At 37.7% G+C, this 16,887-nt stretch overlaps 1 protein-coding gene across 1 annotated transcript; it reads left to right on the top strand.

Moving 5' to 3' along the window:
• Window positions 1-5,823: 5,823 nt before the first annotated feature.
• LOC129760955 (uncharacterized) lies at window positions 5,824-12,251 on the top strand (the record flags this gene model as incomplete). Its single annotated transcript, XM_055758637.1, has 1 exon — window positions 5,824-12,251. A coding segment is annotated over exon 1 (6,428 nt), but the record flags the coding sequence as incomplete, so codon positions are not given.
• Window positions 12,252-16,887: the final 4,636 nt, after the last annotated feature.

Raw genomic sequence — 16,887 nt, 5'->3', positions numbered from 1 at the left:
TTCGCTCTTGGGTTCAGCATCTGCTAATTTTCACTTCACTTCGTTAAAATTTGTGTCGGCAACCCCACGCCAGGTTCGGAACTGAAAACTGTGTTCAAAATGGCTCCGAAAAAAAAGAATCACGCTGAGAAAAACACACAGAACGCGAAAAGTAAGTAAAACTATATTATATTATCGATAAAAACTAGTGAGATTAAATAAAACTAATGAAATTACAGAAACAAAGATCTCTGCTGAGCGGAGAGCGGAAAAAAAATCTACTGAAAGGCTGAACAATGCAGATCTGCACAAATAGGTAAGATTGTATAATCCATGTATAATATCAGAAATAAAAAATAAAAATCTCAACATTTAAATTTTTTAATTTTATTTTATTTTTTGTGGGAAAGAATTGGAACTATATTGGTTATGGTACAGGGAAGCTCTTTTTAAAAATATTTTACAATATGCGGAACGTATGATTGAGCGTTATTTTTACTACAAACTACTATAAGCAAACTATATCCATTGAAGTTGATGAAATCTATGATTTTGTATTCCAACGTAGCTAGAACATTCAGGTAGATTGTTTTGCTCGCCAAAAGTGGATGATATTTTAACCGTATCCAATAATGTAGCATGAAATATTTGTTCGAAAAAATCGCTCTTTTTGAATGGTAAACATGCTTAACAGCCCTTTCCCCATATGGTACTTTAACAGATAATCATAATACAGATTGTTAATATGGTCTGTGTTATTGTACATATACTGTTCACTTTACAATAAACGATAACGTTTAGAGACAATATAGAATATTCTCTATATATTGTAATTGATTATGCGGGTCGACCAAAAGTTTGGGATCATTTTTTCAAAAATATGCAAATTTATCTCATTCATATCTTTCTCATCTATCATCGTATTGCAGATCTGAAGGGTGCATTTGAAAGCTTAGGAATTGTTGTTTTTTCATAAATTCATTGAAAAATTATATTTTAAATCCATAACCATAAAAAATTCACAATCATAAGTGTAAATTTTCAAAAAACAATTAATTTCAAGTAAATTGTTTATGGTTATCTCTTTAAAATATAATTTTTGTATGAATTTATGGAAAAACAACAATTCCTAAGCTTTCAAATGCACCCTTCAGATCTGCAATACGATGTTAGATGAGAAAGATATGAATGAGATGAATTTGCAAGTTTTTGGCCAATACACCATACTGAGGGGTGATCCCAAACTTTTGGACGATAACTTAAGTGTCTATTTTATTAATTAAAAGTACATTCTTAAATTTTTGCACAAAATTTTTTGATTGTATTTTGAGAAGTATAGAATAAGGATTCTAATGCAACTCAAATTTTGAAATTTGGTCCACCCTATCGCGAGATGATCGGCTTTGAATATTGAGTGCGTTTTTTTGAAAATGCTCTAACTTTAGGTTAAGTTTTAGGTGCAAAACTAAAACATTATTTCTGAGCAAAATACCTCCGAAATAGCTATTGCTCATTATCTTTCAAATGAGATTAGAAGATTTGCAATATGTCCTAAGACGGCTGAGATATGAACGATCAAAATTTGCATGTTTTTAGGCGGGTGATCCCAAACTTTTGACCGGCAGTGTATGTACCTATTTGTGTTTTTGCTGCTTCTTTGTTCTCTCGTTTTGTTTGCTCTTTGGGCGAGCTTGCGTTTTTTCTTGGTGTCTTTTTTCTCAACTTGACTTCTTTAGTGGCTAACTCGTTGTTGTTGTTGCCGTAGCCGTTTTTCCATTTCTTATGTTTTTATTTGGGCTTACGTCATTTTGTTCTATACCATTATTGGAGTGTCCCAGCAAACCCGAGAAGAGAGAAAAAAAACAACAACAGAACATTTTCGATCGTGTGTGCCGATGATCAATATTTATCATATTTTATTACCATACACACATTATAAACCAATTTCTTCAGGGGAGAGCACAGAACCAGCCCAGTTACTTATGTAAAATACGGCACTCGAAGCATTAAATCAAATCCCCAACAATCTCCATCAGTCCCTGGTTTCGATGATGCTGAAACGATAATTCTGTTCCATTCCGGGACTAATCCCAAATTTGAGCTGGAAGAAATTGGTTGATACACACAATATCGGTTCCAAACGCGATGCACGGTTTCTTTCAAACCACTTAGTCTAATCCGTTGTTGAGCACTTTCTTAAGTCATGCTATCAAATATTTCTCTGATGTGTTTTTTTTTATCTCTGGATAGATTCGAAGCTGACTTTACGCTGTATTGTATGGTGTGATGTTTTTTTTAAATTTATACTGCATCAGAAAAAAATAATGTTGAATTGTTAAATCATACAAACATAAGCTGCGGCTACTATTTTTTATATTCCTTCTGATGCTTCCAGTAGTTCAGCATATGAACGGTTCAATCACTCCGATTACTACCAACCCCACCCCCTCCCCACACCTCGTGGGTGCCATCAAACGCTGCAATTTCTATTAAAACTTTGAACTTTTCCTGATAGTTGCCTAGTTGAGGAATTTTCAAAATTTTTCACTTCACAAATAAAAAAAAATTATTAATGACTTAAAAGTAGAGTGTTCATCCCGGGAATTCACAAGAATCAAACAATTTCGGGAATTCTGGAATCCCGGGAAACGATGGAATAATCCCAGGAATTCCCTAATATAAGAATTCGAGTTAAATATTTGAAAAATAACACTTCTAAATTGGAAATATACATATGGTCATAATAAGTATGGACAATTATTGATCTACCTTGGTAAATGGTTAAAGCTGATTTTGTTTTCTATAGATTGTTAAAACATGGACATCAACAGAAAAAATTGAAATAAAAAAGGGGTTTTGAGAAAACCTTGCGTTGGAGGTGGAAAAACCAAACAATATCAATAAAGAAACACTACAAAAAAAGACTACATGCTCTCTTTAGCAATACTTATTATTAAGAACTTTCATTTTGCAAACTGTGGACAGTTTTTAGCAAAATCATCGGCAGAGCAATGACACTATTTAAAACAGAAGTGCAGCTGTGCAGTTATATGAAAATTCACTAAATTTGATGAATAATCTGAAGTCTAGCAAATCAACTTCTTCCGATAGTGAAAAATATTTCTCAATTTTATCCAATTTTTGCAACAATCAGCTGTCAATTTTGTCGGTAAAAGTGTAACAAACCCATTTCATTCGTGCTTAACCATTCGTTTTTGGCGATATAAAAAAATGGTTTTGATGAATTGGCTAAATTATATTATTTTTAAGCAGTAAAAAAATAAATATTATTTTTTTATTGCTCAAAACCATCATAATAGAGCCAATCAAATATTTGATTGTCTTTTTGTCATTTTTGTCATTTTTGTGATTTTTTGCCATTTTTGTGATTTTTTTGTCATTTTTGTCATTTCTGTCATTTTTGTCATTTTTGTGATTTTTGTCATTTTTGTCATTTTTGTTATTTTTGTCATTTTTGACATTTTTGTCATTTTTGTCATTTTTGTCATTTTTGTCATTTTTGTCATTTTTGTCATTTTTGTCATTTTTGTCATTTTTGTCATTTTTGTCATTTTTGTCATTTTTGTCATTTTTGTCATTTTTGTCATTTTTGTCATTTTTGTCATTTTTGTCATTTTTGTCATTTTTGTCATTTTTGTCATTTTTGTCATTTTTGTCATTTTTGTCATTTTTGTCATTTTTGTCATTTTTGTCATTTTTGTCATTTTTGTCATTTTTGTCATTTTTGTCATTTTTGTCATTTTTGTCATTTTTGTCATTTTTGTCATTTTTGTCATTTTTGTCATTTTTGTCATTTTTGTCATTTTTGTCATTTTTGTCATTTTTGTCATTTTTGTCATTTTTGTCATTTTTGTCATTTTTGTCATTTTTGTCATTTTTGTCATTTTTGTCATTTTTGTCATTTTTGTCATTTTTGTCATTTTTGTCATTTTTGTCATTTTTGTCATTTTTGTCATTTTTGTCATTTTTGTCATTTTTGTCATTTTTGTCATTTCTGTCATTTTTGTCATTTTTGTAATTTTTGTAATTTTTGTAATTTTTGTAATTTTTGTAATTTTTGTAATTTTTGTAATTTTTGTCATTTTTGTCATTTTTGTCATTTTTGTCATTTTTGTCATTTTTGTCATTTTTGTCATTTTTGTCATTTTTGTCATTTTTGTCATTTTTGTCATTTTTGTCATTTTTGTCATTTTTGTCATTTTTGTCATTTTTGTCATTTTTGTCATTTTTGTCATTTTTGTCATTTTTGTCATTTTTGTCATTTTTGTCATTTTTGTCATTTTTGTCATTTTTGTCATTTTTGTCATTTTTGTCATTTTTGTCATTTTTGTCATTTTTGTCATTTTTGTCATTTTTGTCATTTTTGTCATTTTAGTCATTTTTGTCATTTTTGTCATTTTTGTCATTTTTGTCATTTTTGTCATTTTTGTCATTTTTGTCATTTTTGTCATTTTTGTCATTTTTGTCATTTTTGTCATTTTTGTCATTTTTGTCATTTTTGTCATTTTTGTCATTTTTGTCATTTTTGTCATTTTTGTCATTTTTGTCATTTTTGTCATTTTTGTCATTTTTGTCATTTTTGTCATTTTTGTCATTTTTGTCATTTTTGTCATTTTTGTCATTTTTGTCATTTTTGTCATTTTTGTCATTTTTGTCATTTTTGTCATTTTTGTCATTTTTGTCATTTTTGTCATTTTTGTCATTTTTGTCATTTTTGTCATTTTTGTCATTTTTGTCATTTTTGTCATTTTTGTCATTTTTGTCATTTTTGTCATTTTTGTCATTTTTGTCATTTTTGTCATTTTTGTCATTTTTGTCATTTTTGTCATTTTTGTCATTTTTGTCATTTTTGTCATTTTTGTCATTTTTGTCATTTTTGTCATTTTTGTCATTTTTGTCATTTTTGTCATTTTTGTCATTTTTGTCATTTTTGTCATTTTTGTCATTTTTGTCATTTTTGTCATTTTTGTCATTTTTGTCATTTTTGTCATTTTTGTCATTTTTGTCATTTTTGTCATTTTTGTCATTTTTGTCATTTTTGTCATTTTTGTCATTTTTGTCATTTTTGTCATTTTTGTCATTTTTGTCATTTTTGTCATTTTTGTCATTTTTGTCATTTTTGTCATTTTTGTCATTTTTGTCATTTTTGTCATTTTTGCCATTTTTGTCATTTTTGTCATTTTTGTCATTTTTGTCATTTTTGTCATTTTTGTCATTGTTGACGAACCCACTGTGCCGATTTCGGATGAGTGAGTTTCGGCGACTTCATCGTTCGACCACTATGTATAAGAATAGAGTAACACAACAGAGATACGTCAAATGGACGATAAAGCATTGTAAAACGTGTTCGCTTGAGTCGCTTAGATGGATTAGATGTTCTAGGTATACTTACTTGCAAAACCACTATATATTTAAAACTAAATAGCTTAAACTTAATTTCTCCAGCCGCATCACGAAACAGTTATTGTTTACACTTTAGTGCCACAGTTAATCCGTACGATTAAAAGGAAACTATAAAGAAATAGTTAATCCTCACACGGTAAGGGCACAGATAATTCGCTTATGCATAGTCAGATAGAATACTAGGTTCACTTACCAACATACTTATGATTCCACAGTAAATCGGATGTGATAGCATAACCGCGGAGAAATATTGGAAATATCGCTAGCATACACTTAAATTGTAAGTCGGCACATCATTTATGTTATTAACAACCCTTTGAAATGAATTTGATATATAGATTGCAGTTTGAAGCATCTGCTTTTGAGAATCGGTGTTTTGCTTCAACTATATCCGCAACAAACTTCAAAAATTTAATTACCATGGCCAATACCCAAGGTGATGCTCGTTCGGAGATGGACCAACCAACAGAGGTCACCGTCACCGGAGCTGAAGCTACTGGAGCACACAATTGCTTCATGTGCACTCGTACGGATAGTGCTGATAACCTTGTTGGTTGCGATGATTGCTCAGCATGGGCCCACTTCGATTGTGCTGGCGTAAATGCGTCAGTTAAGGATAAAAAGTGTAATACATGTTGTGCTAAAGATAAGGCTAAAGATCCATCCAAAGCTCGTTCACGGACCAGTAGACGATCGTCACGCGTGGATGAAAATTTGCAGATGTTGGAAGAACAACAGCAAATAGAGCTACAGGCTTTAGATGAAGAGGAAGCAGAAAGGAGAGCCTTCCGTAGGAAAAGAGTAGCAATAAAGCAGGATTATGTAAAGCAAAAATACGACGTTCGACGAGAGGGATCTCCAAGCGACAGAAGTGACAGGAGTAATTCCAGTGGTGGCAGAAGTAGGCGAATTGTAGAGGGATGGTTGACCCAGGAACCTGTGAAAGAAACAGCGGAACGCGTAAAAGCATGGGAGTTTCCACCGCCACCTACTACCAATAAGCCGAGACCACATGCAAAATCAGCTTCGACGCTATTGGCGAAGGAGAACGCTATCGTCAACATGGGGAGTCCACCTGCCATACCGCTGGTACCGAAGTCGGCCTCCACACCGTATCCCAGCACCACTCATCCTCCCATTCCCGCCGTAGTTCTTCCTAGTCTGTGTGGTAGTTTGTCGGATCTAAGAATAGGAACCTTGCATACTACTGAGACTAGCAGATCTCGTTTGGTACCGAGAGTGAGTTTACCCGAGACATTTCAACAGGCACAGGTGAGCTCTAGTGCAACGCAACTCGGCGAACCGACATCGATTAGCCTTACTGAATTGACAGGACATCTACCGTTTTCCGCAAGCAAAGGCGTTCAATACACAGATATTAGCGGCCTTAGCGGCCTTCCAGTATCCTTTGACAGTCTGTCAGGAATTTCCGGAATAGGAGATCCTATGCTTCCCGTGGGTGATCGAAGACCTCTGTCCGCTATACCCGAGGAACAAGGTATTCACACATACCCAGTTGCTTCCTCCTCTTCAATCGTCAATTCGCAGTTCCACTTTTCCGGAGAACACACCTACAGGGATTCTCGAGTAGCGCATTCCCCTTATCCGTCTTATGTCCCCATCAACAACACTGCACGAGTTACTTGGATTACACAACCTGGCAATTCCGTTCCTATACCGACAGTTACAACAGGATCTTACCAATCCAAGCCCTCGGTTCCAATTGCTAATCATGGACCTGTGAGTTTAACTCGACGGAATGTTCAACCCTTTCTTAACCACCCCGAAGGTGCAGTCCCTCAGAATGTGAATTCGACGACCGATTTTCAACGACCTGAAATGGGACCAACGGAACAGATAATACAGCATCAAGGTGTCACCAATTCCCAACTCGCCGCACGTCAAATAATGAATCGAGAACTTCCAACTTTCACAGGCAATCCCTATGATTGGCCTCTATTTTTTGGAACCTTCAGAAACAGCACAGAATCGTGTGGTTTCACTCATGCCGAAAACCTAGCCAGATTGCAGCGATGCTTGCAAGGTGAGGCACTAGAAGCAGTGAAAAGTAAATTACAGTTCCCAGACTCGGTTCCGTACATCATGGACACACTTCAGATGCTTTATGGTCGTCCGGAAATTTTACTTTTTTCTATGTTACAAAAGCTACGTCGTACGCCCCCGCCAAAACAGGAAAATCTAAGGTCACTCATTACATACGGGCTCGCCGTTAAAAACGCCGTAGACGAAATGAGCGTCGCAAATTTGGTGGAACATATATGGAATCCGATGTTACTGTTCGAGCTCGTGGAAAAACTACCACCACCAACAAAAATGGAATGGGCCCGTTATAAGCGACAGTTTTCACAAGTCAACCTGGCGACTTTTAGTGACTTTATGTCGGAACAGATCGAAACGGCCTCTGACGTTGTTATGCCCTACGGTATGCCGTTTACTACGGAGAAGACGTCGAAAACCGGGCGCGACAAACAAAAACTCAACGTCCATCTAGAAAACTCAACGGTCGACGAAGATTCGGAAGGCGATCCCACTCCCTCAAAGCGTTGTTCTTACTGTAATGATCCCAGCCACGAAGTTATTTATTGTGGGCAATTCCAGACTCTGGACCTGGATGGGCGGTGGGCGGCGGTAAAGCGGAGGGGAATGTGTCAAACTTGCTTGGTACCGCATAAGAAAGGACCCTGCCGCTCTAGAAGAGTGTGTGGCGTTGAAGGCTGTAGGAATCGACACCATGCCTTGTTACACTCCGGAGTTATCGCTAAGAACGCACGAAAAACGGAAGAGCCATCAAGACCGCAGGGAGAGTGTTCCTACCAAAACCATCACTACGGGTCGTCATTCGTACTGTTTCGATATCTACCAGTGAACTTACACCATAATGGAAAAAGTGTGAAGACTTTCGCGTTTCTTGACGATGGTTCCTCATCGACGTTGATGGACGCCTCTATCGCAACGAAACTAGGTATAACAGGACCCGTTGATCCCCTATGGCTGACCTGGACCAGCGACGTTTCACGTGAAGAAAAAGAATCCAGGAGAATTTCCGTGCAAATCTCTGGCCAGAACTCTGCAACAAAATTCATGATGAAAAATGTTCGAACAGTGAAACAATTAAAGCTACCCGAACAATCATTCAATTACAATGAAATGCAGGAAGATTATCCTCATCTTAAAGGTCTTCCATTAAGCAGTTACATGGACGTTAGGCCTATGCTTATCGTTGGAATCGAGCACGTGAGTCTTTTAACGCCCGTAACCATTCGAGAGGGTCGACACGATGAACCGATAGCAGCCAAGACGCGTCTAGGATGGTGTGTGTATGGTAAGCAGATGCAGACACCGAACGACGAAGTTAGCATACATGTACACTTGGAGCAGCAATTTGGAAACCAGCAGCTACACGATTTACTTGGCCGTTTTCTTAAATTGGAAGAAACTCTCGTGGTGAAAGACCCTGAATCAACGTTAGAAAAAGGAGCTTTAGAAATTCTCCAACAAACAACGCGGCGTGTAGGCAATCGTTTTGAAACCGGGCTCCTGTGGAAATTCAAACATCGTTGTTTCCCAGATACCTATCCCACAGCAGCTCGTCGCGAAGCAAGCTTAAATAAACGCTTGCTTAAAGATCCTGAGCTGTACGAAGTTGTCCGAGCGCAAATCGCCAACTACTTGAAAAATGGTTATGCTCACAAAATTACCAATAAAGAGTTGAATGAAACTAATCCAGATAAAACATGGTACCTACCACTGGGGATTGTGCGGAATCCCAAGAAACCGGAAAAGGTGCGATTGATTTGGGATGCTGCTGCCAAAACAAATGGAGTGTCTCTCAACGACATGTTGATGAAAGGCCCTGATATGGTGACGTCACTTCCGGTTGTACTCCTGCGTTTCCGCCAAAGAACTGTTGCCATCTGCGGGGACATAAAGGAGATGTTTCACCAGGTGAACATAAGAGCCGAAGATAAGCAGGCTCAACGGTTCCTTTTCCGCGATCAAAATGAAGAAACACCACAAACTTATGTGATGGACGTCGCTACGTTCGGCGCTTCCTGTTCTCCCTGCATTGCACAATACATAAAAAACAAAAACGCCGAGGAATTTGCTGCACAATATCCACGAGCTGCTGATGCTATTGTAAACCGACACTACGTCGACGACTATCTTGCCAGTGTGGATACAATTGATGAAGCCGTGCGACAGATTAATGAAGTCCGCCATGTGCATGCTCTAGGGGGTTTTGAAATCCGCAACTTTCTATCAAATGCCCCAGAAGTACTCGAAAAAATTGGTGTCCCATACCCTCACAGCATCAAGCATTTGAACTTAGAACCCGGAGTGGAAGAACCCGAAAAGGCAGAAAGAGTATTGGGAATGATGTGGAAACCTCAACAAGATTTTTTCACCTTTAGCACTTCTATGCAGCCAGCTATCGAGCAGATTTTAAAACCCGAGCACACGCCGACTAAAAGAGAAGTACTACGCACAGTTATGAGCCTGTTTGACCCTCTGGGACTGATCGCCCACTTTGTAGTCCACGGCAAAATTATAATGCAGGAACTTTGGAAGTATGGGTCAGATTGGGATGACACTATGCCTGAAGAGCTGCGAGAAAAATGGCACCGATGGACGGAACTTTTGGCAAAACTCAACGAAGTCAGTGTCCCTCGCTACTTTTTTCCTGGAATCCCCAGTGTTGATCTCAACGGTCTGCAATTGCATGTTTTTGTCGACGCTAGCGAGTCTGCTTTCGCCTCTGTAGCTTACTTGCGTATTATTTCAAACGGACATCCTCATTGTGTCTTGGTTTCAGCCAAAACCAAAGTAGCTCCCTTAAAGCCGATATCCATGCCCCGATCGGAGCTGCAAGCAGCTTTGATGGGTGCTCGCATGATTGAAACATTGTCTGAAACTTTAGAACTCCCGATTTCACGCAAATATCTATGGTCCGATTCAATCACAGTTCTTGCATGGTTACGATCAGACAGCCGACGCTACCATCAATTTGTAACCTTTCGAGTAGGAGAAATCCTGGCGAAAACATCGATTTCAGAATGGCACTACGTACCTTCCAAACAGAATGTGGCCGATGACGCCACCAAGTGGGGAAATGGACCCAGTTTTAGTCCGACTCATCGATGGTTTTCCGGACCCGAGTTTCTCAATCAATCCGAAGAGTCTTGGCCATCACATCGAAAAAATTATCCCCTACCAGAAGACGAGCTCCGATCCGCCTTTCTCCATCATGATGAAGCACCGTTTGCCCTTATCAACGTTACACGATTCACACAGTGGACCAGACTTCTACGGGTTACAGCAAGTGTCTTACGAGCGGCAAAAAGGTTCAAAAAAGCTTCCATTTACGGTGTATTTAGTGCTGTCGAATTGTTAGAAGCAGAGACGTTCTTATGGAAACAAACCCAACTCGACGCTTATCCTGAGGAATATCTTATACTGCAAGGCCACTTGAACGGAACCAACTCCGAACAAATTCCGAAATCTAGTGCGCTCTACATTTTTTCACCCTTCATGGACCAAGCCGGAGTGATAAGGATGGATAGCAGAATAGGAGCCGCACCTAGCACAGCAGTTGAAACGAAGTATCCTATCATATTACCGAAAAATCATCATTTAACCAATCTGCTTATCTTCAACTATCACCAATTATTCCTTCATCGAAATAACGAGACAGTTTGCAATGAGATTCACCAAAAGTTTAGAATCCCCAACTTGCGTGTGGCTGTTCGTCGAGTAGCAAAAAACTGTATGCTTTGTCGTATTCGCAAAGCCCGACCACGGCCGCCAAGGATGGCTCCCTTACCAGCAGCTCGTTTGACTCCATACATCAAGCCTTTCACCCATACTGGAGTTGATTATTTTGGGCCACTTCTGGCCAAGCAGGGTCGCAGCCTAGTGAAGCGTTGGGTTTGCCTTTTTACCTGCCTCACCATTCGAGCAGTACACGTTGAAATTGTCTGTAACCTCTCCACAAGTTCCTGCATATTAGCAATTCGTCGGTTCATTGCGCGTCGTGGCTCACCATCTTCTTTCTACTCCGATAATGGTACCAATTTTCGGGGCGCCAGCAACATCCTGCGAGAGACAATTCAAAATATCAGTAAAGAATGTGCAGTTACATTTACAAATACTAATACCCAATGGTATTTCAATCCGCCTCTATCTCCTCATATGGGCGGTTCCTGGGAACGAATGGTGCGGTCAATAAAGGAGGCGATGGAAGCGATCGGAAATCATCAACAACATCCTAGTGACGAAGTCCTGGAAACGGTCGCTCTTGAGGCAGAATCGATCTTCAACTCGCGCCCATTAACGTATGTCCCACTTGATCATGCCGATGCCGAAGCCCTTACGCCAAACCACTTTCTTCTATACGGGGAAAAGGGTATAGTGCAGCCTCCTAGCACAATTCACTCCGACGTGCGTATGTTGCGTGACAGTTGGCGCCTGGCGCAAACGTTGACTGATATTTTCTGGAGCCGATGGATAAAGGAATATTTACCCACGATTGCACGCAGAACTAAATGGTTTGACTCGGTGAAACCACTGGAAGCAGGAGACTTGGTTATTTTGGTAAACAAAAATCATCGTAATGGTTGGGAACGTGGGCGCCTTTTGGAGGTCTACCCCGGAACTGACGGTCAAGTTCGACAGGCGCTCGTTCAAACAAGCAATGGAATCATCCGCCGCCCAGCCACCAGCCTAGCCCTTCTTGATGTACGTGCAGCACTCCCAACGGACGACCGGAAGTCCCCGAGACTACACGGGGAGGAGGATGTTGACGAACCCACTGTGCCGATTTCGGATGAGTGAGTTTCGGCGACTTCATCGTTCGACCACTATGTATAAGAATAGAGTAACACAACAGAGATACGTCAAATGGACGATAAAGCATTGTAAAACGTGTTCGCTTGAGTCGCTTAGATGGATTAGATGTTCTAGGTATACTTACTTGCAAAACCACTATATATTTAAAACTAAATAGCTTAAACTTAATTTCTCCAGCCGCATCACGAAACAGTTATTGTTTACACTTTAGTGCCACAGTTAATCCGTACGATTAAAAGGAAACTATAAAGAAATAGTTAATCCTCACACGGTAAGGGCACAGATAATTCGCTTATGCATAGTCAGATAGAATACTAGGTTCACTTACCAACATACTTATGATTCCACAGTAAATCGGATGTGATAGCATAACCGCGGAGAAATATTGGAAATATCGCTAGCATACACTTAAATTGTAAGTCGGCACATCATTTATGTTATTAACAACCCTTTGAAATGAATTTGATATATATATTGCAGTTTGAAGCATCTGCTTTTGAGAATCGGTGTTTTGCTTCAACTATATCCGCAACAGTCATTTTTGTCATTTTTGTCATTTTTGTCATTTTTGTCATTTTTGTCATTTTTGTCATTTTTGTCATTTTTGTCATTTTTGTCATTTTTGTCATTTTTGTCATTTTTGTCATTTTTGTCATTTTTGTCATTTTTGTCATTTTTGTCATTTTTGTCATTTTTGTCATTTTTGTCATTTTTGTCATTTTTGTCATTTTTGTCATTTTTGTCATTTTTGTCATTTTTGTCATTTTTGTCATTTTTGTCATTTTTGTCATTTTTGTCATTTTTGTCATTTTTGTCATTTTTGTCGTTTTTGTAAATTTTATCATTTTTGTCATTTTTGTCATTTTTTTTAATTTAATCATTTTGTAGTTTTTTTTTCGAAATTGTCTCTTCAATCAATTATTTTATTTGAAAAAATAATTTTAACGACTTGCGAACATTTCCCAAACCCTGACGGACTGAGCTGAGCTGAGCGGAGCTGAGCTGCCTGTTCCTACATGATCGATCTTGAAACTACAAGTCAGCGGCCAGGGGGGTCAGAGAAAATCGGCTGAAGACAGAAAATTGAAACTTGATTCCGGCCGGGTTCCCCGATTCGTTTGAGGCGTGAGCTAGCCTGAGCCTCAATAGGTCGATCGTTGTCGTTGGCTGGAAATGGCAACATCGGCAGCAACAAACTTGATAACTGGTTTCCTGATGGATTTTGGAAATTGGTTTCATTTTGGTGCATCGAGCTTTGGAATATATTCCAACTAAATATGAACTTCGAGTGATTCCCACAACTTTCTAGAGAGGTAACGTAATAAAAACTCATTTAAGTGATAGATTGGACTCGCCATTTAAAACGGTTATCAAAATAAAAAATTACCGAAAAGTCGAAGCTCAAGTACGTTGAGACTCTTCACAGAAAAATTCTGACGGTCGCCATGTATGATGAAATGTTACCGTACTTCTTTTCAGTTCTACTTTTTTTTAGTATGGTAACATTTCTTTTACATGGCGACCGTCAGAATTTTTGTGTGAAAAGTTACAACGTACTCGACCTTCGGCCTTTTCATTCTGTTTTTAATCGGTTGATTCATATCGATTCGGCTTTAAATCACGTTTTGTTATTTTGAAAGTAAAAGGATTCGAAAGATTTTTCGGCAAACAGCAACAGCTGATGCATTAATAACCTTGTAAAATTGTTACGTTTGATGTTTTCGTCATGTCGGATCGCACTTTTTTCAAGTGCTGTAAGCCGATGGGATACGCAATCTAAAATCATTGTTTGAGCTAACTTCAGGAGAATAGGAACTACCGATTGTTGAGATTTCGCACAACCTATTTAGTTAGTCACGCACTCTTGGGAATCATGGTACGGAATTTTCGTCCCATTTAGAGTTGACATAACCGGAGAATCTTGCATCCGTGTCCCGGTTTTCTTATTAGCTGTTCGGTGTAGATTTCTTTCGAATAATAGAAGGAGAAAAAACAGCAGCAGAACCCCGTCCTTTGACATCTCGAAGCAATACGATTGTTATGCATCACGGATGCTGCACGTTCGAGGAGTTCTGTTTTTTTTTTCTTCCGAACGTCCGCGATCATCCCTCCTAGCGGCATCCCGACATGGCCAATGATGATGGGACGTTTGTTTTTTTCTTCATGTTTCATCATCTTCGACTCTCGAAACATCCTTGCATCGTCATGCTCGTCATCTTTCGACAGAATAGGGCGACAGGGTTCGATTTTATGAGACCGAAGACGAGAGCCTTAAATGCGGGCTTTGATTCGTCATGAATCACATTGACAGTGGTATGACAACATGACAATTATCCCTCTCTAAGCGAAAGGGTCTTCTGACGGGATATGGCTGGGGCATTTTTCAGTCTCGGTCTCTTCTTGTGCTTTCAATTGCGAAACAGCTGACAAGGAAAAGTGCTCTACGGGAAAAGTTTTCCACTCAAGAATGCTTAAACCTAACTGACCGAAACTAATTGCGCACAGCCTGCAAAATTGCTTGATGACATTATAAAACTGCAATTTGACGTTTCGTTCTACTTTTAGCAGTGCTTTTAGGTTCAAGAATAATTCGGCTATCATGAATCATATGTACGCAAGTCTTAAATCAATATTTGAATGAAGTGAATTTTTATAAATATAATATGAGGTAATTCATCTCACAACTTTTTCCCAGTTATTTATTAAAAATATTTGTTAACTCTCTAATGATCCCTAATTGCTTTTCGCTAGCGAGGTTCAAAAGAAAACTGCAGCTAAGAACCTTCGAAAAGCGAACAAAAATCACATCACGTTATTAAATTACGACTTCTTTCTTGGTCCATCAATCATTCGCCATTTCTCATTTATCATGGCGTTAATTATCATTTGCAGCCATCACATCCCTACTGGTTTTTTGGATTTTTCTTTCTTTATTCGACCGTGATTCGTTTTTATGTTTTGTTTGTCGTTTTTTTTTATTTTTCTCGGACAAAATGCCTTAAGGCTATTTCTTCGGAGATCATCTTGCAGCAACATGAAGTTTTTTCTTAGTTTTAGCTTTGCGTGTGTCCAAAGTTTACAACATGAAGCTCAAAAGTAGAATTTGATAAATAATTGTTCACCATTACCAGTTAGATAAATGACTGAAATTCTAATAAAAAACTAAAAAGACATAGTTTGTTTATTTGAATTTTTGGCCCTATTTTTTCAAGTTTGAAACACTTGAAAAAACTTTAATCAATCTCGAATAAAGCCAAATTGTAATTGAATACTGGAACCAATATATCTTCACTTCCAGTAGTACTCTGAAAGGTATAATTTTTCAACCCTTTAGGGAGCTACCCAGTTGTTTCTGACGAAGATGATGAGCTCAAGCAAAGTGAACATTTCTGTAAAACTATTCACAATCATTCTATGACTGCGGTACAGAAATTGATCATGGCCAAAGAGCTACGAAGGTTGAAGAAGGCGAAGTTAAATTAAAAAAGAAAACCAAATGAAAACGGTGAACATCGAAATTTGGGAAAGCAAAGATGAAGATGATTATATGCTGTTTTGGAAGGCCTATACTGCCGTTCCAAGCAAGATTGTCCTATGTGAAAAATAGTGCAACCTGGCTAAACGCAGATTAAATTTATGCATTTTTTTCGTTTTTTTTGCATAAATTCAGATTCTTCTGCCATTATAAGTAAATAGATTCAATCAATAATTTTTTATCAAAATCTATTTAAAAAAACTGCTATTGACTGCATTTTTTAAAAAAACCAAGAAATTATAGCCAAAAATGCCTCATGTGAAATTTTTGCTTTGAATCAGATTGCATATTGATAAGACCTTTTGTGCAAAGCTTTCACATGGCTATGCTTTTTGTCTTTTGAAAGGTCTGTTTTTAACGTCTTTCTTAAGTTGTCCAATCAAGTCAGAACTTCCTAATTTTTTTGAAAGTTTTTTTTATATTAAACTAACATGTTGTTTCTAGCAAAAAAAAAAGTGAAATAGACCCAAAAGTCATATGGGACACTCTGGCATAAAATACACTTCCATAGGTACATAAATGAAGCACTTGGAGCACGAAGGGCAAATCAGCAATTGGGCCTCCGTCCGTAAGATGCGGGGCTACCGGCTACTGGCAGACTAGTGTATCATCTTTAACCACAAAACTTAATGATTGTAATCAGCTGTTTCTAGAACTGTTCTTGAAGCCCGTTTCTATAAAGCAAAGTCATGAGAAAGTCAAATTTAATCTTCCTTTTTATGGTTACAGCTAAGTGACTCATCGGTTCAAGTGTTCATTTCAATTAGGTTTTCAAAGCAATTTCAAATTGAATTTTTTTCTAACTAAATGTTTGTTACAAAACCAGATTTCATGTTTCGAGGTAACTTTGATCACTATGGTTTTATCGTATCTTAACATCTTCAAAATTATTGTGTTGATGCTAATTAGCACAAAAGGCTTAAATCATCAATAACATTAATTTTTTGTTTGGACTCATTTGAATTATTCAACGTTTTCTTTCGAGAACAAAATTTTATATTTAATATACTCACAAGATGGACAATGTTGCTGCATACATTTAGGGGCAAAAATTATAAACATTTTTCAATATTTTGTGGCCT

This window comes from Uranotaenia lowii, unplaced genomic scaffold (assembly GCF_029784155.1).
Source record: "Uranotaenia lowii strain MFRU-FL unplaced genomic scaffold, ASM2978415v1 HiC_scaffold_886, whole genome shotgun sequence".
In the NCBI taxonomy this organism is placed as follows: Eukaryota; Metazoa; Arthropoda; class Insecta; order Diptera; family Culicidae; genus Uranotaenia; species Uranotaenia lowii.
This window is presented reverse-complemented; position numbering and strand designations above follow the sequence as displayed.